This window comes from Takifugu rubripes, chromosome 21 (genome assembly GCF_901000725.2).
Source record: "Takifugu rubripes chromosome 21, fTakRub1.2, whole genome shotgun sequence".
NCBI classification, from domain to species: domain Eukaryota; kingdom Metazoa; phylum Chordata; class Actinopteri; order Tetraodontiformes; family Tetraodontidae; genus Takifugu; species Takifugu rubripes.
This window is the reverse complement of record NC_042305.1, coordinates 7,880,800-7,905,078: the sequence shown is the minus strand read 5'-3', so window position 1 is coordinate 7,905,078 and position 24,279 is coordinate 7,880,800. Positions and strand designations below refer to the sequence as shown.

General features: G+C 43.2%; 2 protein-coding genes across 6 annotated transcripts in view; both read right to left on the bottom strand.

Annotated features, from left to right (window-relative positions):
- Positions 1 to 306: 306 nt before the first annotated feature.
- cep120 (centrosomal protein 120) lies at positions 307 to 11,380 on the bottom strand. 2 transcript variants are annotated; one of them, XM_011615374.2, is made up of 20 exons: positions 11,150 to 11,380; positions 10,728 to 10,884; positions 10,525 to 10,639; positions 10,262 to 10,406; positions 9,937 to 10,085; positions 9,369 to 9,566; positions 9,044 to 9,283; positions 8,667 to 8,889; positions 8,403 to 8,580; positions 8,163 to 8,312; positions 7,700 to 7,882; positions 7,499 to 7,595; positions 7,204 to 7,389; positions 7,015 to 7,104; positions 6,827 to 6,919; positions 6,342 to 6,536; positions 6,143 to 6,265; positions 5,826 to 5,924; positions 1,397 to 1,542; positions 307 to 1,212 (listed from the first exon to the last, which is right to left on the bottom strand). In XM_011615374.2, exons 1-20 carry the CDS (start codon positions 11,196 to 11,198, stop codon positions 975 to 977), a joined length of 3,054 nt encoding a protein of 1,017 aa, XP_011613676.2. In that variant the 5' UTR covers positions 11,199 to 11,380; the 3' UTR covers positions 307 to 974. The 2 variants fall into 2 exon arrangements, with proteins under 2 accessions (XP_011613676.2, XP_011613677.2); XM_011615375.2 differs by having other exon boundaries at positions 8,403 to 8,577; positions 11,150 to 11,379.
- Positions 11,381 to 12,035: 655 nt separating this feature from the next.
- znf608 (zinc finger protein 608) overlaps positions 12,036 to 24,279 on the bottom strand; it is a 30,229-nt gene continuing 17,985 nt past the window's right edge. For 2 of the 4 annotated variants that reach the window (XM_029830094.1, XM_029830097.1), the window contains exons 3-9: positions 22,253 to 22,340; positions 17,943 to 20,385; positions 16,490 to 16,958; positions 15,994 to 16,163; positions 15,436 to 15,634; positions 15,290 to 15,346; positions 12,036 to 14,159 (exon numbers count right to left, since the gene is read on the bottom strand). In XM_029830094.1, coding sequence (XP_029685954.1) covers positions 14,140 to 14,159; positions 15,290 to 15,346; positions 15,436 to 15,634; positions 15,994 to 16,163; positions 16,490 to 16,958; positions 17,943 to 20,385; positions 22,253 to 22,340 — 3,446 coding nt within the window. In that variant the 3' untranslated portion in view covers positions 12,036 to 14,139. The remainder of the gene's footprint in view (positions 14,160 to 15,289; positions 15,347 to 15,435; positions 15,635 to 15,993; positions 16,164 to 16,489; positions 16,959 to 17,942; positions 20,386 to 22,252; positions 22,341 to 24,279) is intronic. The other 2 variants (XM_029830096.1, XM_029830095.1) reach the window with 2 other exon arrangements.

Below are 24,279 nucleotides of genomic sequence, written 5' to 3'. Positions count from 1 at the left end.
TTTGTCAAATTTCAATCTAATTTAATTAGTTTAAGCTTTTCCACAGATCGACTCCATTAATCTGGGTGTATATAAGCGCACTGATCCTTAGAAAGGTATATAAAAATGTGTATTTTCACGATTGACTGGAAGCGGAATCTTTACACACACGATGTTATTTAGTAAAAGTGACGGGAAAAGTGACGATTTTACGACCGTGAAAAAAAAGTACCAAAATAACGTAATAAATATTTAATCACTTGATGAGCCTCAACACAATAAATCGCATTTCAACACTAGAATTGAATGGGAAAAAAAAACAAAATATTATGCAAAATAATTTATTGAAAAAAGACTGCAGAGATTTCACTTCAGAATAATTTATTGACGACAAACTCAGAAATCTGTCACCTCTGACCAACTAAATTTAAGCTTCAGAGACTCGGTGACGTTTGTTTTGGAACTAATGCGCCCCCTGCTGGCGGATCCATCTCATCAGGGAAAAATATATAAAAGTACAAACTATTTTAACAGAATTCTATTAACTTAGTTTAGGATCAATAACGCAGATTTTACAGCATTCAGTCAAGCTGCTGCTTCTCATCAATCCAGCAGGTGAATGAAAGTGAATTCCTGAAAATTAAATTAGAAACGACAAGGTTGAAGGGTTAAAACAACCGAGATTCTAATCCCACCGACGCGCACCAACGCGGGCACGCGGACGTGAACCGACGCCGATTGTTGTCCAGCGTGTTCTTTGAAAGGGATGTGACAGAAATCACGCCTCAACAACGTAAAATGGCGTTTGGAACGTAAACTGGGAAACATCAAGTTGCACCACAGCTTCACAGTGTGAAGTTTCATTTTCGACGTAACAGTAAGGATGAATTTAAGCCAATTTAAATTAGGAGACATCATGATTGACGGATGAACCAATGATTTGGCCACACCGACGTCTGTCCTCGGCTCTTTTGGCTTCTGGTTGGTCGACGCCGTCACGCCGTTTCTCGCTCCCTCGAGGCCTCCAGTATTTGCCTGTTGAGCTCGGAGATGATTCTGTCGTCGTGGGTGTAAACGCCCGTCCTCAGCAGGGTGTCTCTCTCCTCGTACAGGCGGCTCAGGTGTTCGCCGGCGCTCCTGGTCGCGTGCTGCGAGGGGGCGGGGTCAGAGCGCGAGGAGGCGGGGGCGGGACGCGAGGAGGAGGGGCCTAATCTCTCCTCTTGTTGCTTCAACCTGAGACGCAACATTGATTGATTAATTACCTGAAACGAATATTTAATGGATACATGTATTGTGTTACAGTGTTACGGATACATCTCGTGTTACATTGACTCATTTACAATAAAACACAATGATGAAATAGCGAATACTTAAATATTAGCTACTTGTTTGCATCATGTGTTGCGTTTGGTGTTACCTGTTGAGGTCATTTCTGATGTCTTCCAGCTCCTTTCGGTCCTGCTGGACCGCCTGTTCCTGCTCCGTTGCTAGGCTATGAAGTTTCAGGGCCTCCAGCTCCGCTTGCTGCTTCTTGAGGCGCATCATTGCGTTTTCCTGCTCCCGCTGCAAGCACAGATTTGACCCGTTTTCAAAAGAAAAATGACAGGAGATTGAAATACATAAATGTGTAAAAATGTACATCTTATTTAATTAACTAATGAGTGCATATGTTTGGTCCTTATTTACATATTTATTCGCCTCACCACTATTGGAGCTGGTTACCATAGAGACCCACACCAGGAATCAGTGACCTGGCTTCATAGGATTGAAATCTGTGCGTTATTCTCAATAACAGAACAGGCCTGGGTTCTGAGGATCAAATCTGGGAATATTTAAAAATAAACCTCTGACCTCAGCGCTGAAATGTGCGTTAAGCTGCCAGGAAGCTGCTTGTTTTCATTACGCAAAGTAGAGTTTGGTGATTAATTTGTCTGGCTTCACATTTTCATAAAACCTCCCTGAGAAAAGTGCCGCACGACCCGAAGAACCCACAGTCGCAACACCGGCACGATGGGAAAAGAGAGTCTGCCTCATAAAAACGCCTCCAAGTCATATTTCTCTCAGCTGTTCGAACCTCCAGCTCAGTCAGACTTCCCCAAATTACCCCTAATACCAAATGATGTCTCCGTCTACTCTGGCTCACATCTGGACACGCATAAATCAGAGAAGCTGTCCAAGGAGGGAAAACAACAACTGACGGGACGCCAGGCTGAAGGTCAGGGTAAATCTGGTGTCATGTGACCAGGTTTCAAAAGCGCAGGAATAAAACCGTTTATTCTGAGCTCTGATGTCCAACTCCTCAAACAATCCAACAACTTGACCAGAGCAGCATAATAATAATAACAACAACAATAATAACGACTCTGGACTGTTTTGTTTTGCGTGTTCTGGTGACACAGAGCAGAAAGTGCAGTTCTAGATGGGGAAGCTAACTTGCATGCGGAAATCTTCCATTTTCACACGGTTGATCAGCTCACCTCCTCACAGGGGGAAAAAAAAGAGAAAAAAAACACAGACAGGCGCACATGAAAACACACACAATCTCTCATGAACATATCATACACACACGTACAGCATGTTGACACAGGCCGGACTCTCTGCGGACCATTAGCCGTCTGTATTACAGGCTGTTTTAAGGCTAATTACAACAAAAACAAACAGGCTAAACATTTTCTCTGGTGCCCGCTGCCAAGGACAATCTTGGGGCCGAGACCTGAAACAATTAGAGGACGAGGTGATACCGGGGCCTCGGTGGGGGGAGAGGAAGAGGCTGACACAGAAAAGGTACTAAAAGTCTGTTTCTATGGCAGATATTTCACATTCATGGCATCAATCAAACGGCAACTGCAGCCGGCACCGTCGCCGCGGTGATAAGGTGAAAACACAAGACAGGAGACACAAACAAACCAGACCCGAGGACAAGAAGACCTGAAGTCAACTCTGCACCCCCCTCTGCAAACAATTACAGTTTCACTTTTCCTGACATGACTAATGTCAACTCATTAGAGCGGAAAACAACTGGTTTTAGTTTCAAAGCTTGGAAATCCTGGATGTAGTGACCCAAAGAAGACAGAGGGACACATGTTTTTTAAACTTAACGTCCATGAGCTGACGCTGGAAACATGAGGCTGTGTTTGACGATGTCCAAAAGAGCTACAGGACGGCGAACCTCTAAGAGGAACTCCAGGAGAGCAGAACCAGGTTCTCAGATGCTGGTTTTCTGAACAATGACCAGAGGATGACTTCTCCTCCCCCGGCTGCTCCTCCGTTTTCCCTCCTCTGCTCTGGAGGGTCGTTTTGTGCGAATGCTTTCGCCCTGCTGCTCACATGTGGACACACTTTTATTTCACCTCAGAAGTAGTTTTCTGAGCAGCCCCCCCACCTGCAGGGGTTCAGGGGCCTTTTCATCAACGCAGTTGGAGCCTTTTTTTCTTATTTGACGGATAAAGAAAGAGGACGACTGGGACTAGTGCCGGAGATGAATGGGGCTGCGGTAAATTACACTAAATTATGAGCACGTACACAAACAGGGATTAATTACACCAGTTGGTTTCCTCTTACAATTAAATCCAAAGCCTGAGATGACCTATTACAGCGGTAAAACCAGATTTTGGCCATTTTAATAATAGCCAAATGGCCACACTGGCCGGTCCTGTGAAGATGAACCTGGAGAGGTTCAGGTCAGACCCACAGAGGCTGCAGCACTTTTATATCTGGGTGTCGTCAAAGGTTAAGATCAGTATTTTCAGGCTGCTCTGGTAGGTTTGTGAAAGTGATAACATGAGATAAGAGACACAGCAGCAGAAGTTTAAGAATGTGCTCTGCCCTTGATAAAGGCCTGGGTCTGGCTCAAACACCTCTTTATATAGAGATTAGAGGCCCAGATCCCACTGGTATATTTGTTTAGTTGGCCTGACAACAGCTAGTATGGTTTAGAATATTAACAGGATCAATGGTTGACAAAAAGCAAGCTCTAATCTAATTCTGTTTTTAAGTATGCAACAGGTTGAAATACAGCTCAAAATTGTCATTGTTTGATCATTTTTTAGTAAAGGTGATAAACCAGCCGTGTTTCCATTCCTGTTATGTTTCCGGGAGTTTTTCTCCGGAGCTGAAAACACTGATATATTGACTGTTAGATAAATGTGGGGGGACACTGGTTCCAGTAAATATATGGACGTTTCTGACCCTTCTCTTCTGGAACAAGGCCTCCTCACACTGGAGCATCAAACCATTCCAGCAGTGAACAGTGGGAACCATCAGAATCTCTCCACTGAGACCAGTAATACTCAACTGATTGCAGACAACAAGCTCCATCTGTCTGAGAGTTTCATACAAACACAATCACAACATCATCAGAGAGGACAAGTTCTTCCAGATGAGCCCAGAGCGAGGTCACTCCAGTCTGTGTTTTGAGATCAGATGAAGCTAAACTGCCATGAAAACAATGAGTTAAACTGAAAACTGAATTGATATTGAAGTGATTCTGTGATATGACACCACATCTGCAAAGATTTGAAATACCAGAACTTACAAAGAAAAAAATGGGACATATCATCTTCAGAAGCCTTCAGAGCTTTTCTGGTTCTGTATGCTAACATTGCTGGTGTGTTCACAGCTTTGTTAGTGAAAATACTATATTTTGCAGCCCGATCCTCAACGTGGGCTTTAAAAATATCAATTTAACTTCCCCCACTCAAAACTTTAATCCCTTTATCCCAATATTTTTGCTCTGAGAGGGCTAACTTAAGCTCCCTGTCCCAATATTTTGAGTTGAAAAAGACCGAGGCCGACTCTTTGATCTAATACCTCACTGCTGTCTGGGTATTAATTCTGGTTCTCTGCGAGCCAGCGCCTCCCGGTTTGAAAAACACATTATTCCTCGGGCAAGAATTTTTATGATCCGAGCTGAGCTAAACATCATGCCATATGAGGCGCTGAGAGGAGAGAATAAATAGGCGAGGAAAGGCCGACAAAAACCAAACAAGTGTCGGTTTTTAAAACCGCGGAGCGCCAAGATGGATGGTCGTGTAAACACAGGCCTGATATTTTACAAAAAAGCAAGAGAGTGACATCTGAATAGTAAACGGATGCTAGCTTATTGCCCAATGCGATACCAGTTTGATTAATAGGCAGGGGGTGACACTCTGCACCGAACCCCCTTAGAGCAGCATAAATCACAGCCTGTTTTCTTTATGATGATGTGGCACTTAAAGAGAGACGAAGGGAGGGATGGCAGACAGAGGAGAGGAGAGAGAGCAAAAAAGGGAAAAGACAGGCACCACGAACAGTCACTTTCTAGAAGACATGAACCAGAAAACGACGATCTGGATAATCATACAAACAAATGGATCTGCAGGGAAAAAAAGGAGAAAGGCTGTAAGACAGGGAAGAAAGTGACAATGGACAAAGAAAAATGAAGAAAAAACGCAGGTGAAAGGAGAAAGTGAGAAGGATGCTGAAGAAAAAGGAGGGAAATCTAGCTGTTTAATGTCAGCAGCGGTTATTAGTTTCTCACATCAGTCCAGGACGAGTGTATTTACATTAGTCTCAGCTCACTAAAGCCCCACTCAGCTCTCTGTCACACAAACTCTCTGTGGTCAGAAGCTGTAACCTGTCATGCAGAACTGAGACGGACCGACTTCAGACAATCTCATAACACACAGCAGCTAAATTCAAGTGTGTGCCAGTATAATTTATTGCATCTCTGAGGACATTCGTATTATTACCGACTGTTAAAGCTGGTAAAATATTCCCCTTAATGAATCAAAGGGATGGATTTTATTGTGAGCAAAGACTATAACAGAAACAGCATCGGTGTGATGGATGAGCACCTTGAACAGTACCTGTTTGAACCGGGCCAGTTCTTTAAGTGCACGTCCCCACTGCTGTTTGTAATGCAGCTTGGACTTGGTGGTGGACTCCAGCTTCCTCTCCAGCTCCACCTGAATCATCACAAATCAAAAAATAACATATATAACATCTGAATGACTCTCGACAGAGCTAGAGTCTAAATTAATTTCAGGACTGATAACAAGAACCTGTATTATTTTTAAACTTTTGGGAAGAATGCCTGCACTGCATGCAAAAAACACCAAAGTTAAAGGTAAAAACTGTTGGAGAACGTAGAGTCCAGCAAGTACCCTGTACCTTTATGGCCTACCTTTTCCAGACTGAGGATGTTGACCTCTGTCTGCAGCCTGAACTCAGGTTTGATGTTTTGTTGTTCTCTGTATTGCTGGAACTCTTTTTCAAGCTGCTTATATCGAGACTCCCCATCTGCAATCTGGATAAGACAGGAGCACATTAAATTATGCTAAAATTGTGTCGTTCCTGATCAAACCCTGTTCCCCGCTCTGTACCTGCTGCAGCAGCCGAGTTCTCTCTTCCTCCATGAGTCGAACTCTGTCTCTCTCTAGCGCCACCCGGTGTTCACACTCCTGCTGCAGCCTCCTCCTGCTCTCCTGCAGCTCCCTCTCAAATAGGTCGCGCTCTGCTCGCAGTTCCTTCTGGGCGAGATCGTGTTCGGCACGCAGCTCTCTCTGCAGCCTCTGAGCCTGAACACATCAGCAGTGTTTAAAAAGTCATTAACTACTACAATTGTATAGAAAAAAGGACTCATGTAATGCTGCATATTTAAGAATGTTGCTTTGTTGAAAGCTAAATAAATCTGAAATGCATTTAAACATTAGTTGGATAATAATAATGGTTTCCTTTAATTGTTATCAGTGTCCGAGCATCACAGCATCTATTCTGGGGTCAAGATAGGAATATTTAACTAGTTCAGAGAAGCATGTTTTCATTCAACCCTCATGCATCATCTCATCCAGTGCCAGATGAGTCTGACCTCCAGCTCTGCTTCAGCCAGATGTTTCTCTCTTTTCTCCAGATCCAACAGGGTCTTTCGGAGCTGCTCCTCAAAGGTGTTGTACTCTGTCGCCTACGAACAGAGATTTTCAAATTAAAAGTAAATGTGGTCACACATTATCCTTCAGATATTCTCAGAAGGTCTTGTTGTTTAGACAAAGGAGGCACCTTCTTTCTAAATAGAGCTTCTCTCTCCTTTTCTCTCTTCTTCAACTCTCCTGCCAGAGCCTGCATGCAGCTCACCTCCTTCTTCCTCAACTGCAGAAACAATAATTTAACGTGAATATTTGAGTCCATATTTATTTTAAACAAATGAGGACACGTGTCAACAACTAGCCATTTTTTTTAAATTTTCACCTCATCGTCAAACAGATCCTCCTGCTCTTCCTTCCACCGTTCCAGCTCCAGAGCTGTACGGTACTCCAGGGTGTCTCTGGGTAAAACTGGGGCTGTGGGGACCACAGGGGTGGGATCCAATGTGGAAGCAGGAGGTCTGTTTGCTGCTTGGTTGGCTGGTAGCTTTGTGGTACCCAAATGTTCATTCTAAGGAGACAACAGATAAAAGGAGAAAGAAACACTACAGCATAAAACACGACAGACATGTGACAGGAAGTGCAGTCTGGAGTTTTGTGTGCAGACATGGACATCTCACCTGTAAAGAATCTGACAGAATGACCTCTCTGGTTTTAACAAACCCCAGGTCCTCCAGAGTAGCCACAAAGCTCAACTCTGCCACCTTTTCAGTGGGACTGTCGGACAATATTGAACAGTGATTAAAAAAAGAGCGAACGTGAGTCTATAAAGCTCCTTTGGCACATGCACTCAAATGGGTTTAAATGTGAATGTTTCCTACTGTTGTGGTTTTAGGACAGGGATCCTCTCCTGGTAAGTCTGTCTCCAGCCCTGTTGACCCATTGAGGTCTGAAATCTGCTTCTCTCAGACATCAGAAGGCGAGACAGCTGGATGGAGGCCTGTCCTATCAACTGGTCTCTGCTGTTGGCGTCTTTGTGCCAAACCTCCACCTCCAGAGGAACTCTGCAAGATACAAAAATTCACTCATCAATCAAAACACAGCTGAAACCTTTGCTGAACGCTCGCTTGCAAATCAATGTCTAAATACAGTCATGTTCCGCCCCCTGCTGGACAAAAATGAGAACGACTGTAGCTGTCTACAATAAGGTAATTCAGCTATAGCAGATTCCAGTGTTACTATATATATATTCTAAAATCCAAGTCAGTTCAGTGCAAAGAGGGAATATACCTTCATAAATACACAAACAGCAAGTAAGAACAACTTGTATGTGTGTGCTCCTACTTTAGAAAGGTATCCTGTAGATGTTGTGGAAGAGCAGCAAAGTCAAAGGCACAGTAGGACTGAGGCAGAGACACTTCCATGTTCCTCTGCAGCTGCACCGGAGGGTTTGTCATAATGGGAGCTGGACTGCTAAAGAACTGATATGTGTACCTGAAATAAACACCACCATCATTGAATCAGTGATCATCATTCTGAATGTGTGGGTTCCAGCTTATTCGACATCTGGACTTTATTTTTAACCTGAGTGTAGCAGCAATGGAGTGGGTCAGCCTCAGGCCTCCCAGGGTGCGAAAGTCCAGAGAGAAGCAGTAGTGATGGGCAGAGGGAGGGATTAAAATCTTCGGAGCTGAAACACTGACTGATGATGCGCCGCCGTCTGCAGTAGCTTCAGTCTGCACAAGATCCAAATCTGCAGCTGCTTAAAAACAAATAAACAGTTATGGCCCCTGGTGATCAGTGAAATGGCATCTTATGAAACTGTTTTATTGCTGTGTTGGGTGTCACCTGGCAGTCCTGTCTGAGGTTCTACCAACAAACTCTCCACTTCACTCTCAGTCCCACGGCTAGGAGGGGAAGGAGGAGGAGGAGGAGAAGGAGGAGGGGAATCTCTGGGTTTTTGAACTGGCGATGTGTTTCGAAGTCTCTGCTCAGCAGCAGCAACAGCAGCAGGGGTGGAAGGAGGATGGGAAGGTGTCTGAACTTCAGATCCTTCTTTGTTCAAAGGAGGCTGGAAAACCGAAGAAGTCAACATGTCGGTCCATTGCGATGCCGAGACGTTAAATAGAGATCACATCCTTCACATTACTACACTGTACTAGTCGCAGGATGTTTTGGTCAGATTTAAAACAGCAATATACATCTCAGAGCTCAAATAAAAGCACCTTTCCTGTGTGTATCTTCTGTGTTGCCACATCTCTTCTTAGGGTAACGGACACTCCTACAGTTGGCTGCAGGTCTGCAGGCAGAGCAGGCAGCATCTTATTAGTGCGGTTGGGAGGTTTGAGTATAAAGGCACCCTCCACCGCTGCTGCCTTGCTCTCCAGATCCACTGAGCCAACAGCCAGAACCGAGAGAGAAATGTTTGTGCTGCCCAGAGAGCGACTCCCACAACACAAATGGATCTGAGAAGACACAAGCACATATAGATACACACTGCGAGACTTTAAGGTGTTTAAAAGGCTTATAAAAAGTATAATTGTAAAGCACCTCGAAATCAGGCTCCTGAGAAAGGAAGGTCTGGAGGACCTGTTTGCTGCTGCGGATGCGTACAGAAGAGCGCTCAGGATCAAAGCTGGGACTCAACAGATTGTGGAAAGGTTCACTGGTGATGTCATTTCCCAGTAAAGAGTAGTAGAAATAAAACTCTGACCCTTCTGCCGACAGCTTGACTGTGCTGGGAATCAGCTAAATAACAAGAAAGGACATTTTAAATATCAATGCGCTTCAACAAATAATATACAAAAATGTAAATACACATTGTTAGAAGTATATAGTGCCTTTCAAGGCACCCAAGGATGCTTATTATAATAAAAAATATTAATATCAACAATAACAACAGCAATAATAATAATAATAATAATAATAATAATAATGAGATTTGGGCATTTCCAAAGCATAAAACCTTTTCAACACAGAACATGTTTAGTGAGTGCCTTCCTATTCAATCCATATACCATATAAAGTCTATGTAAAATAATGAAAGCATGAATTCTTCTCCGAAAAGGAGCACAATGTAAAAGTAACTGTAAGACAAAGATCAGAGTATCATCCCCACCTGTTCTAGTTTAGTCGCAAAAGCCAGAGTGACTGATAGGATGAACATGTCAGAGCAGTGATCTGCAGGTCCGATCTGATGGTAACCCTGATCTGGGATTAGGACAGCCTCCAGTTTTTCAGGTAGAAGTTCAAGTACAGCAGGAGAACCTACAAAATCAGAGCAGCAGAGGATTTTAAAAGGGACAGGAAATGAGGATTAGGGAAAAGTAGGTTATTTTATAACAACTTATAATCATGTGACACCTTCAGTTCGAATATATCGAAGTGCAGAAGTGAAAACAACAAATAGGAAACAAAAAACCACTAACAAGAAAACAGCAAACCTTGTCGGGGGGGCGCCTTCCTCGCCTTGAACCTATCGGGAGATGGCTCAGAAGGCTTGTTATCATTTTCCAGCACCATGCTGAGGAGAAGCGCGGGCCTCAGCTTGTTGTATTTACTGCTCAGCAATGGACACCAACGAGGATCCTGCAAGGAAGAATGACAAAATAATATTCCTGGCACCAGCGGTCAGACATCACTTTCATCAAATACCACCATCACGGTGAAAATAATGTTTTCGCCCAGAGGAAGGGAAAAGGATCACCTGTTTGGCTTCCTGTACAGACCGAAGGTCCAGAACGATGTAGCCTACACTTTCGTTCTTCTTTGTCACCGAGTCAGTCGCAAAGCACTGAAGTTTGATGGGCGTTCTCTGAAGCCTAGGACGTGTCAACACTCATGAAAATTGTATGAAAATAGGGCTGCAAAAACATTGACATAAAAGCAGAACATGCGTATGAGGGCCACCTGTGTTGGTGCAGGGTCTTGCGGTCCAGCTCCCAGGCCAGCTCGGTGTTGAACTGCGGTCGATCACCGTGCTCCACCGGGTCTGTGGCCAAGTGTTCCCCATCAAAACTGGCCTGGACCACCAGACTGAGACGCTGACTCTTTGGAAAGTTTCGACCTTGGCATCGAAGGAAGATGGGTTTACTGAGACGCCACAGTCAGGCTGTGACGTAACTTGATATATTACAGTACAGTATATGGAGTTAGTTTTTAGCGTGTTAAAGGAGCAGTTAGCAGGTTGGATCTTGGGAAACTGATTTATGCTTTTCGTAAACCGTACTCTGCGAGAACTATATGCTTATAAGCGTCCCAGCTGTAAGGAGTTATGAATTACTTCGCTTAGTGGTTTAAATGGAGGTAATTTGCCCGTTTATGCAGCTTACCTTCCAGAATGGAAAGAACGATCAAAAGTTGGTCCGTCTTCGTTGACATTTCAGCGCCGATGTTAGGCTTTTGTAACGAATAATATGGTAAATCCTTTTATCCACTCCGATGAGGTCACATCGTAATTACAGATTCAAAAGCACAGCAAAGAGGGTTTAAACTGACGGGCAGGGCCAAGAGTAGCCGCTTTGTTGTCAAGCTTTGGCGCCACCCATTTCATCTTTAAAGCGGAAGTAATGAAGGGGAAAGGAAATCGTTTAATGCCCCCTGCTGGCAGGAGGTAGAACTGCAACCACCTGTATTTTATATGTACTTTTTAATTTATTATTTTTACGTTGTTTAAAAGCCGTATTTGATTTGGCTAGATAAATGTCTTTGTTTGAGGGTAAGAGTCGACCAAAGGGTCGTTGATCGAGGCGGCAGATTATGGACTATATGGTCCCGAGTAGCGAATCAAGGGCACTTGGAGAGAGATTCGAGTTTTCTTTGAGTTAAGGTTATTGAACTGTGTGTGTGTGTGTGTGTGTGTGTGCGTGTGTGTGTGCGCGCGCGCGCGCGTGTGCTAGCCGTATCCTCACTTGTCCAGGCGGCGTTTTCAACTGCAACTTTCTCTGCGCCACTAGATGGTGTTGCTGGACCTTAACCTGCAGGGCCTTCTCACATTCTTAATTCTATACGTTTATGTACAATAAGTAATCAAATACTTTAATATTCCTAATTTTTTAAAATGTAAACCATTTCACATTGTAAAGATCTGGCTATACACAGCAAACGTTTCCAAATTCCAAGCCTGAAGAATTAAAACCAGCTGATGTTATCTCAATAAGATAATTTACTTTTTCAGGTTTTATTTTTAACCATTAGTCAGAAAACTGAAGAAACACATTTATATAAACGTCCTTTAATCATGATTGCCAAACATATGAATTAAGGCATATACAGTATAAAAAAGCAACAGCAGGTTTCATGTTTGTTTGATTTCCATGGATAAACGAGGTGAGTTAACTGAACATACCAAGCAGCTTTTTAAAGACAACACTGTGTCTCCCAAAAGATGACAGCATTTTGTAAACAGAGTTCATAGCACTATATTCAAGTAATTGAATGATCACTAACACTATGCAGGTAAGATGTTGTGTAAGTGAGGCAGAGCAGCTGATAGACCAGGTCTGGCCATTAGGACTTGAATTTTTCTATATTAACCTTCACAAGAACACTGGTAATGTTACAAGCCAATCAGCTGAGTTATAAATGTTGCACAAAACAAACAACAAACACAAAAAATTTGGCCTGTAGAGGTCATTTCTTGGTTTGCTCAGAATGATTATATTTACCCGAAAAGGCTAAATTTTCAAAGACAACGTCTTAGTTACATTTGAGGCTAATGATTCTAGTCTGTAATAAAACAAAGCTGGCAGTTGGCATATTCAACTATCTTCTGCATGACTGGATACTTAATGAACATGATGTGAATATAATTTTCTTTTTGATCTGACTGACAGAGTAGCAAGAAGATGCTAATATTGGTGATTGATGTTAGACTTAATGACTCCCTCTTCACAATCTAAGAGTCTAATTTTTAGTGTGTTTATGTCAGGCAGCCTTCAGGAAGACCTAATCCACTTTTTCAGTGTGGAAAATCTACATAGTTACTAAAATAACTGGTATAAACCACTGCCCACATGAATGATTCAGTTTTTGACATCTTCACTTCCTGCTATCCCTTTATGTGCTAACAATCCTGTGTTAATTGTCTATATTTTTTTGCAGACTTGCTACATATGCCTTAATTAATTGGGTTGAACTTTACAGGTACCAAAGATGATATTCAACAGAAAAGCTTCAATTGTGTGATTCTGTCTATCAGAGGCTCTGCAGTCAGCTAGTTAGCATGTGAGAGGCGTGAGAGGCAGCTGCAGAGCAAAGGATTAGGGCACCACAATCGGGGAAAAAGAAGAACGTTTTACATTGGACAATTCCAGTGAGATTTACTGAATTCCTTTTTAAAAGCTAGTTTTCCAGGTAACTCTATTCTTGTCTTGGCTGCTTTTTTTTAACAAATGGCTTCTCTGTTGCCACGTACTACAGTTCCTGAGCAAACTTGGAGCAAAATACAAATACAAATTAGGGTTGCAAATGATCAAAGGAATTTAAGCAAATTTGATCAAAAAAACCTGCATTAAAAAAACCATATCAGTTACTCTAAACATCCAAATCAACTGATGTAGGAAGCATAAAACTGAATTTATGTTGCTGCTCTGCCTGCTGCTCTCCTGCACGGATGATGGAGGTCAACATAGAGTACAATAAAGCATGTTAGTGCTCTGCCATGAATCTGTACAGAATATATACACCACTGGGTTCCTACATGGTATCGGGCAGGTAGATGTGAAGGTTTACTCTCACATAAAGACAATACAATCAACATGGTTACGTCAAGTACAGGTTAGTTATACAAATGCAGTGTCAGCACTATGGAGGGAGGAGGACCACTTCAATAATCAGAATAATAAGGATAATAATAGACTTTTTAGCATTCTAATGCTGATACCCAAGATCAGATTTAAAAAACAAAACAAAACACTATTGAGATAACGCAAGTCATCGTCGGTACATTCAGTCATATCATCATCATATTACACTATGATAAATGTGCATTTCATAAAGCCGTGGTGGGACTGAGAGCACGGCGCTCTGGATTGTTTTATTTTATACATGCCTCCCGTATCTGTTAAAGTCCTGCAAAACTGATAGTTCCAAAAGTCTGGATTAGAGCTTTTCCCTCACAGAAGTCCCGATCCTGCTTTCTGTCCCGCCGGCGGCCCGTCCACCTTGATGCTATAAAACCGGTGCTCGCCGTTAGTGCGAAACGAAAGAGGTTTGTAAATGTTTTGTTCTCTGCCTCTCAGCGAGGCGAAGCTTATTCAACACCATGGAATTGATGTCTGATAAATCTGCCGTTCCTCATGTGAGACGTGGTCACATGGTCTTACTTCTTGCCTTCACTTTCTGCAGAGAGAAGAGCACAGGTCAGATGAGCTGTGGTTCATCCTGTAGAGGTTCAGACAAGAGCCCGTTTTCAAAAGTCTTCTGAAGGCAGAAGGGTTGAACGCAGAGAGGCTCTCAATAAAGCTGAAAGTGTTTGAATTTTTAGCTTGAGTTTAATGTTTTAAGTTCTGCTACTCAGTTTTCTTCATATTCTGGTCATCAATATTCATACATGTTCTAAAGCAGCTTTTTAAACTGAAATGAATTGGTTAATTTTCTCACGTCAATAAGAAAATGTTCAGAATGTCTGTAAAAACACTTTTTTTCTGGATTTAAAGTGTTTGTGGTTTGCGCTTACACTATTGATACAGCTTTGGTGATGATGAGATAATTAAGGAAATTGTTTTGTTTCACAGGATATTAAAGTTGTGATTTTTAGATATCCTCGCTACACAAATTATCACTCACTACACAACAATTATCTACTGGCAGATATCTGCAGTCTTTGCAGCAATAACCTAATAATTGTATTATGTGCTTTAACTGTCTGGCGTTATGTCTCCGCTGCAGTTCAAAAACATAGGCAGTGAAAGAGCAGTTGTTAAAAAATAAATAGGCACGGAAATCAGTGAGAAACAGATAATCATCTGGAAAAGAAAGTTTTAGATGCATAATATGAGAGCTGTTGCTTATTTAATGAGGAGAAAAAATAAATTATTTCATGCATAGAGACCCCAACAGACAGCCTAAATCCAACACAATTCTACTTAAAGTTGAATAAATACAAAGATAATGACAGAAAAAAATAAACTCTGAGTTAAGCTATACATATTCATGAGCACAATGATTAAACCCACAGGGCAGAACTGAACACTCTTCTTAACACAGCTGCATTAAGTTTGGAATGTTACAGCCTGACAGATATAACTTTTTCAAATTTGCTCAAAACACTGATAAAACTAAAACTACTTAATTCCTTTGCATTGTAATGGCCGTAACAGGACAATAAAAGGTTCTGAGAGGCTACAGGCTAAGAAGCTTGGCATTCTGGGTAGCTGAGATTTTTTTTTTTTTTTTTTTAAAGCTATTCTTACGCATTTTTATATTTGTTTTTTGATTGTCCTGGTGGTTTGAGGATTCATTAAACCTACCGGTAGGGGTGTGCCCGGACACCTGCTGACTGGACACCAGCGACCTGGAGCTCAGACCTTACACACAATAAAAGAAAAACATTTCAACAGAAGAAATTCTTCCGCTTAAGTAAGTGAATCGATCAGCTGCTTAACGGACTACTGACGTGCGTTCAAGGTTCCTAGTTTGGGTCGTGGGGTGTTGTCGGTCCTACCTTGGTAGATGTCGTACTGTCCTGACATCAGGTTGTAGCTCATACCCAGGTGTGTGTGATGGTGTGTGTGGAGGTGTCGGGCAAATGAGACGTGGTTCCTGTCTCCTCTCTCTGGCTCTCTTTCTCCCTCAGGGGAACCCTTCTCACCAGGCTGCAAGAGAAGACACACACCTACTTACACGCATTCAGTACATGTCTGAAGAAGTGTTCCATCTTTTTACTCCCCTGTACTGGACAGAAAAATAAAACCTTGAATTTGCTGCCTAAATATATAAATATGCATATTTAGATTCAGGTAAACTAAATGAGCAGAAAGGAACTATGTAGGTTGAATTCAGAATATGTTAACATAATGTTAAAAAGAAATTCCTTTTTTATGAAGGAATTACTGTAGTTACAATTTTGAATATGCACTCATTTTTTATTCTATGTTATGCCAGAGCTCTTGTCCGTGTGCGTTCTGCTGGTGGCAGCAGCTTGGCCGTGGTGGTGCAGTAAACAGTGTCTCACAGCGGGTGATTTTCCGCGGTACTGATGGGACTGCTGCTGCAGCAGCTCAATGGCGGAAGGTGAAGAGGAGTCACCGCTCTGCTTGCTGCTCACCACTGCTCCTCTGCCAGGCTGAGTCACCTCTGACTCGTCCCTGTCTGCCGTTTTTCCATACAGAGGATAGTGAAAACCTGGTGGGAGACAAACACAGATGCACACAACAACATACCCACGCACGCGCCATTAAAGTCACGTCACCTCGCTACAGTCATCTCATTGTTATTTAAAAAGCACAGTGTTGCAGCCTGTTTTCTCTTAAAATACTATCATTTTAAAACTGGACTGCGTCTTCCTCGAGTGTCAATCCCCTCCCTGCCACAAGAGGGAGAAATAGCAGGGATACGGCATGTGTAATTTATATTTCATACGTTTGTTTTCTATTACATTTGAGAGGCACAATGCTGCAGTCATTAATAATAATGTTTAATGTCTAATTCTACATTTTTCTTTTACTTACCTGGGTAATTGTGTACAAGAGTTGGGGACACCCCTCGATAGGAACCCCCACCGCCCTCACACATGGCAAGGTAGGCTGGGTAAGGGGAGTGCTGATACTGGATGTAGGGCTGCTGGGGGGTCATGGGAGGAGACACTGCTACCCGTGCATTTTGGGACTCCTCAGCCAGACCTCCCATTGGCTCCAGGCCTTGATCGTCAAGCCCTTCGGGATCGTCCGACGTGTCAATGCCAGGCAGATCGTGGGATGCATGGACCCGCACTTTTTTCAGATCGTCAGCCGCTCCTCCTCCCTTTTGTCCTCCAACTCCTCCTGAGATGACTTTGGCCCCGGCAGGCTCCATGGTAGCTACCCATTCCTTTCCCCTGTCTGCCTCACCCTCTTCGGCCTCTTCCCCATGTTGACTGTGTAGCTCTGTAGAGTATTTGCTGTGAACCAGGCAGTGAGCCCAGGCCGGGCCGTCTGAGGGCTAGATCGATGGGGACAAGTGTTGGTGGCAGTTGCAGTGTTTCCCCTATAATTTTTTGTTAACAGTGGTGGGTAGAGTCACATTGGTGTCGGTTCAACTTCGGTCCATGTCTTTGTCCCAGTTTATCACTATATGGTCAGTTGGAGAGCTGAAACTACCTATTTTACAAGTGTCAATGGTCTTATCTCTTTAGTGTGTTTTTGTTTGAAGACCATAGGGGTAATTAAGCTACTTAGCATTTTCTTTTGTTTAGCGGAGTCGGAGAATTGCTTGCTGTGGCGGCCCACCGCTGCTGAGTGACTATAGAGGAAACACTGTGCAATTGAGTGAACAGAACCATAGACAGAGCATCTATCACAGGCTCTGGGTGTGATGCTGATGAAGGATGACGACGTTGCAAAAGCAGGCGGCCATTCACTGGTGGAATGTGAGCGGTGTAGCGTCCCTCTCAATGACACAAATCACGATGCGCCTCACACATGATCAGCTGCAGGATTTTGGTCAAAATGAAGAGTGGGAGAAAAAAAACAACCTACCCTCTCAAACACATCGTTCATTCACTTCTTACAATCATTGTTACATGATCAAGCATGGCTAGTGTTAGCAGTTATCTGCACAAGATTAAATACTTAAAAACTGTACAAGCTCTCTGAAAAACAGCAGCTGATATCAAAACCATCAGAGTATTAGAAATGCTTCCTTTGTCCCTTTATGTGCTCACATTTACAGCTAAAGTGAACAATACACATCCCCCATTAATTCTTACTCTTAACATTAAAAACATATGCATCATTAAAATTAAATGACACATGTCAGAGTAGAGCGACAGCACCACAGAAGCCACATGGTCTTTGTTATTAGCACCTACTGGTTTCGCTGTACACAACGTGCGATTAATTTCTTTGTGACACTCAACAGTCAGTAAAGCACACCAACAACACCATCAGCGGCGGCGGCAGATTATAGACAGAGGGAGAAACTTACACTGGAAAAGGAAACATTTGAGTCCAGATCTGTCTGACTGTTTGGGTTGTGGAGTGAAGAAGAGGAAGAGGACGGTGATTTGATGTCATCACAGTCTTTCATGGAGACCTGGTGTTGGTCCATACCACTGTGCACAGCTTTAAACCCTAAACTCTGTCCCCGTTCTCCTCTCTCACTCATCTCCACATAAGAGAGGACGGGTTTGGGACAGCAACCCTTAGCAAGATCTGGACCTTTACCTAGCATAGATCCAGTGGCAGACCCCCCAAGCACATGTTTATCATCTTCACTGTCTCTTATCCCCTGTCCCCTATGTTTAGCACTGTGCATCTGCTCACTGCATTTGGAGGACATCAACAGTTTCTGGTCCAAGTACAGTCCTCTGGAGTATTGGCCATAATACAACGACTGGGCCAGTGCAGTCTGGGTCTGACTCATGGCCAGCTGAAGTTGAGATTGAGGGAGCGTATCAACTTTCTTGGAGTCCGAGAAGTCATGTGAGGAGATTTTGTCATCCTCTTTGACTTCTTCTTTTCTGTCTTTTCCTTTCCCATCAAGGGCTGAACCTTTATGATAAGCACTGCCGCTGTTTGGCCTGTCTGACTGCATATAACCCTGCAGGTAGTAGGGTTCATAGCCGTGGTAGTAGGGAGATTGAGAGTCTTTTGATGATGGGGCAGATGGGGCGGACAGGTTTTTACCAGAATTACCATGGTGACTGTTGGAGCTCACCTCTGAAGAGGTGGAGGAGTTGGACTTGGATCTAACGCCATCTGAGCGACATTCAGAAGATCCCCCATCCTCCCCAGCATCCGAGATGTCAGAATAAGCAGGACTGTTGTTCTTGCTGTTGTTTTCTCCTGCTGTGAGACAACTTCCACTGGAGTCAAGCCTGGATGAGCCTCCGATGGAGGGACTGGGGGCATTGTCGGTGAAGGTGTATACCTTGTCAGCTTCGGCTCGGATGCTGGCCATCCTACTCTCTTGGCTCTCTGTGATTCCATTTATCACATCCTGCTTACTCAGGTGCTCCTTCAGCAGGCTTCCAGAAATTTCCTTGATTCCAATTTTAGAACTACTACTACTGTCTTCCATTTTGATTCCATTGCTGTCACCATTGGGAGTTCTGGTTGGCATATCTTTGTTGTGTTTGTCCTTCAGCTTCCGTTTCTCTTTCTTTCTCGTATCTTTGCTGCAGGTAACCAGAGTGGCTTTGACGAGGCTTGGCTCCATCACGATGCTTAGCTTTGGTTTGATGGGTTTCAGAGGAAGATTTTTACTAGTGAGGCCTATTGCTGCCATAGGTGAGGGCTGCTGTGATGGGGGAGTATCTGCTGTTACAGATGGGTATGGAGTGTTGGGAATAGCAATGAGTTTAGGAGGAGCTGGCGCTGGGGCAATTGGGCGGTTGGTGCGTGACTTAGATAGCTTCTCAACCTTCCCGTTAGCTTTCTTGCCCTTGTCACACGCACCTCCCTTTTTGTCAATCAATCCCTCGGCTTCCAGTTTGGGCATCTCTACCGAGGAGTTCCTATCTGGCACCATGCAGTTCTCCAGAACCACGGTCATGTTGGATATGATGGGCAGATTACTGAGGTCATCAATCAGCCCATCTTTGAGCAATGAGGTTCTTCTGGTCTTGGAGTTTGTTGTGGGTGTGTGGTCAGTACTAAGCAGTAGCCTTCTGTTCTTTGGCGACCCCACTGTGGTCACCTTGTAGAGAGGGGTAGGTTTCTTAGAAGAGCTGTTGGCATTTGAGCTGTTTGTCTCTGAGAGGTCATATGTCAAGTTGCCAATGGTGTCCTCACAGTCTGATAGTCGTCCCTCGCTATCCCCATCCTTCATGGGCTCCAGTTCAGGCTTCCTCTGTTCTTCAACCTCCAGATGCGCATGAGTCTGATGGTAGCGCAGTCCGTTGATGTGCTTGTAGCGCTTAGTGCAGTTTGGGTGGGGGCAATCAATGAGGATGGGCGGGGGTGGTGATGAAGCACAACCTCCTCCTGGGTCCATGAACGAAGGGTCAGATTTACCCTGCGGTGTAGATGGGGCACTGCGGGATTTTGCCCGGATCCTCTTCCCGTTCCCATTTTTAATGTCGTCAGAGACCAGGCTGAGGTCCAGGTCTGCAGGGGGTTTGTTTTTCCGTTTCCCAGAGGACAGAGAAGAGGTACTGTTGGCAGGTTTTACCTCCTCTACAGTGAAAAACGAAGGCGGCGGTCGGCAGTTGTTGATGAGGTTCATGCTGCCTCTCCGGCCCTTTGTATGGATGGTCGCTGCAGTTCCAGCTACACCACCTCCTCGGCTTCTGTGCTGTGACAGGCCTCTGACTTTGGCAGGGGAGGCTGGCTCAATGCAGAGCCGCTCAGCCATGCCCATCCGGATCCTTTTCCCTCTGCCTCGTCCACCTGGCAACTCTGGGTCACTGGAGGGAGACTCGCAAAACCTGAACAAAAGATGAGGAATATGATTAGGATGAACATCAGTACACTCAATCACTGGGATTAAGTGGTGACTAACTCAGCAATAATGAACTCAGCCAGACTGGCTGCTTTCATTACGATGTTAATATCTTTAAAAAGCACTGATATAAAAATATACATGCTACACAATATTTTTTTTGCTATATTAATGTTTTAAGGTATCTTAATACGGCAGCAGAACACAGTCAAAGCTGTTGACACAGGATTTTTGCTACCTCAACAGCAACCTGAACTCTTGACACTTCACACACAAGCAATCAACCTGAACACACATATCATTCAAAAGCTCATGCAGACCTCTTTACAGAGACTCTGGGGAGAAAAATGGATTTTTCTCTGTTTTGATATCAAGGATTTTGTATTCACACGCTGCTCCCTCTGCCTCCCCGGACCTCACAGACCTTTATATGCATTAATTACGACAATAGATCACAATAATGGTTAGTGGCCATTACTGAGCGACTATATTCTGACCTTGAGAAGCGTGCTTTGGGTGTTAATCACCTCATTATTGGAACAGACTTCAACACACACCGAGACAAGTCTTTCCTGTCCCTGACTGTGATTTGAAAACGATGATATCTCACATTTCCTGTGATGTTTGTAATTGCTTTTTATATCAGAGTCCCTGGACATTAAACAATGCTGCCGGGGTGGACTTGCATGCTTTATGCAACATTTGAAGTTTTTCTTATTTATCTCAATTCTGTGGTTTTGCATACTCAAAACTGAATTCTTAATTACCCAGGTTTTTATTTGATGTGATAAATAACCTGCTGGTAACCCCATATATATACACATACATAGATACATACATAGATACATACATACATACATACATACATACACACACACACGTGTGTGTGTGTGTGTGTGTGTGTACATAGGTATATATATGGGTTTGTATGTGGATGTGTGCAAAATCCCATCTATTGTTGAATCTTAGGGGAAATCTATGATTATTCCACTAAAACATCCTCTAATCTAGTAATCCCAATAAACTCGGGTTAGTGCTGCTGACCTCAATATTTCATATTTTGGTTACAGATAGTTCCAAGAGAAACAATGCATACAAGCATACAAGTATCGTCTTTAATTAAGTGAATTAAAGCTGGTTGAAGGAGAAACATTTATTTGCGTCTGACAGACATCTGCACATCTGTCAACTCTGCGTTTGAAAAGGAAAAGCAATTTAGCTCCTTTCATTGAAAAGATTAAACTGTAATTGCAATGATGCCATTAATTTACATACAGGGGCAGTAATGTGAGGATTCAGACTCAGAAATCACAGAAACACTCTCCATCTGTGAAGCCGCTGAGACCAGAGAATGTTTGAGGCTCATCACGGAACAACAGCAATGGAACCAAATCAGTATTCATGTCTAACCAAGATGAACATGTTAATAAACATGTTTATTAAAACACATGAACGCCATGAAGAGTGGCAGCAAATCGGATAAAACAGATGACAGATCAACAAACACTAATCACAATAATTGTAATAACCTTGTCATTTAAATGCAATTACACAGAAATGACACAAAACTTTTCTCCATTTATCATTAAACAGACGGAGAAAAATAACCTTAAATGAGACACTAAAAACATTTTTTTCACATGCATAACAAAAAGAGTTACAGCTTGTAAGCAACTAGCCTTCGAAAGTAGGTCTCACAGTCAGCGTGTAGGTTTAAGGGTAATAAAAGCCAGTGCTTGAAGATGACAAATCATGTAATTTTACTGGAACGTCTGAGTTTTCTTCAGAGGTTGCTAGTGCAGCAATAGTTTTTTTAACATCGAGGAGCAGATAGAGAAGCAATATAGTGTTACCTTGGAGGAGCCCAGTCGTGCTTAGTGCAGTCGAGCAGAGTTCCCACGTATGTTCTCTTCCTCCAGGTCACATTAACCACCAGCACACCTGTCAATCACAGCAGGCAGAGAGGGAGCGGTTAGAACCACAGGGAATCCACTGGGACCGTGGTTCCTACAGGGGTCGGAATAAAAAGGTCAGAAATCAGAGAAGCTCAGAGGAATTGGATGGTGGAGTTGTAAGAAATCTTGGTGACATTCACAAGCGTATACAGCTGATTAAGATATCGATTATAACCGACTGTGAGCGTTGACAGAGCCTCCTTTCACCGGCTGTTTATTTGATTTCAAGCGCTTATGTGACGGGCAACACATATACACAAAACAATTTGAGTTCTGAAAAGAGCAAGGCTTAGTGCTTTAGAAATACAATAAACAGGGAACGGGAGCGGAGTCAGCGATTCTAAAACACTCCAAATGTGTTCAAAACGGTTGCAACTTTGGCAGTTACAGCCCGCAGAATGACTGACAAAATGATGTTAGTCAGCAAGATCTGCAGAGGACAACAGCACTCCCATCAGGTTTATTGTCAGAAGAAAAAGTGCGAGGTTGAAGCTGTAATGTTAGGATACCCTTCAGCCATCTGTATGAAACATTTCTCTCCTCTCTCCTGGTCTCCGTCTCGCTCTCTCTCTCTCTCTCGCACTCACCAGCTGACATTTGAAAACCATTAACCTCCGTTTTGTGATGTGCCAGCAGCAATGTCGAGCAAATCAAATTTTGGCTGCATTACGGCGTTAAAATGAGGTTTGACTGCAGCACACGACTTCTTGATCTTCAATTAAAGCCGATGGCCGCCGCCATCACACAACACGCTCTCAGATAAATTAGAGCCGGGAAACACTGCCAAGTGTGTTGTTCATTTCAGCAAGAGGTGGATGGGGATCAGGACCATTTCTCTGTTTCATCACAAGCTAAAATCTCCAATTAATAAGTGGGATGGAGGTGATTGGTGAGCAGCTTAATATTCCCAATATCCACTTTAAGTATCCTCATAAAGTACTTTGATAGAGTACTTTACTCTCTACACTGGGCTGATATCTCAAAGTTAAAGTCTGCCTTTACTGAAGGCCAAGTCCCAGGCTGCCTGCAGCCTACACTCTAAGTGGCTGCAGGGTTTAACAAGCCCCGATCTGCTAGTTTGATGTTGTAAAAAACATTTCCTGCAGCAGGTTCATTAACTCTACTTTGCAACATACAACACCCCGTCTACCAAGCCATTAAAAATACAAACACAACTCTCCGCTCTTCTAAAATAGACTGCAATGTACAACTCTTGACCTTAAATTTAGATTTTAGGTGATTTTTCAATCACAGCTGAGGTAGTGCACCCATGCTCACACAAAAAAAACCATATTGGGCACTTCTACCTGCACAGGAACGTATTTGGTACCACAACAACAGGATGGCTGGACATGGATTTTCTCTGCTTTGATCCTGTCCTGTGGTTTTGTAAGCATGACTGAGAGGTTTTAATTGCATTTATTAGATAGGATAATTAAAAGTCAGCAGGAAGGCCTGCGATGGTGTGATGAAAGGTCTCTGTAAAGATCTGAGCTTCCACAAAAAAAGAAATTATGAGGGAAGAGCGCAACAAGATGCATAAATTCATTTCTAAGATTTCCTACGTGGTTTTAAAAAATGATTTTTGTAGGGCCAACAGTTGATCTGCAGCTTCATCAGGACCGATGTGATGCTCAGTTCATCCACAGGTGCTTTAAGTGATTTAAATTTATTGTTCCAGTTCAAGGACAGCAGTGTAGTCTTCACTGTCATCCATCCAAGATTGAGTGTTGCTATTTTGAGCCTGCATCACTTTTTATCTTCTTATATTCCTTTCAGCTCTCGAGTTCCTGTCTCACTGTCACAAATACTTTTTGCAAACATTTCACAGAACATGCATGGTGCTCAAAATCCTTCAAGGCCTGTTTTTAATTTCCAACCCTTCTTGAAAAGAAATATCCTTAAGTGACAGAAGTCCCCAAACC

Excerpts from the sequence above, each read along its gene's own strand:
- cep120 (XM_011615374.2), bottom strand. The coding sequence starts at position 11,198 with ATGTCAACGAAGACGGACCAACTTTTGATCGTTCTTTCCATTCTGGAA. Across the intron at positions 7,390-7,498 it reads TTCTGTCAGATTCTTTACAG|AATGAACATTTGGGTACCAC; the intron begins GTGAGATGTCCA and ends TTGTCTCCTTAG. Across the intron at positions 1,213-1,396 it reads ATCAGAAATGACCTCAACAG|GTTGAAGCAACAAGAGGAGA; the intron begins GTAACACCAAAC and ends GTTGCGTCTCAG.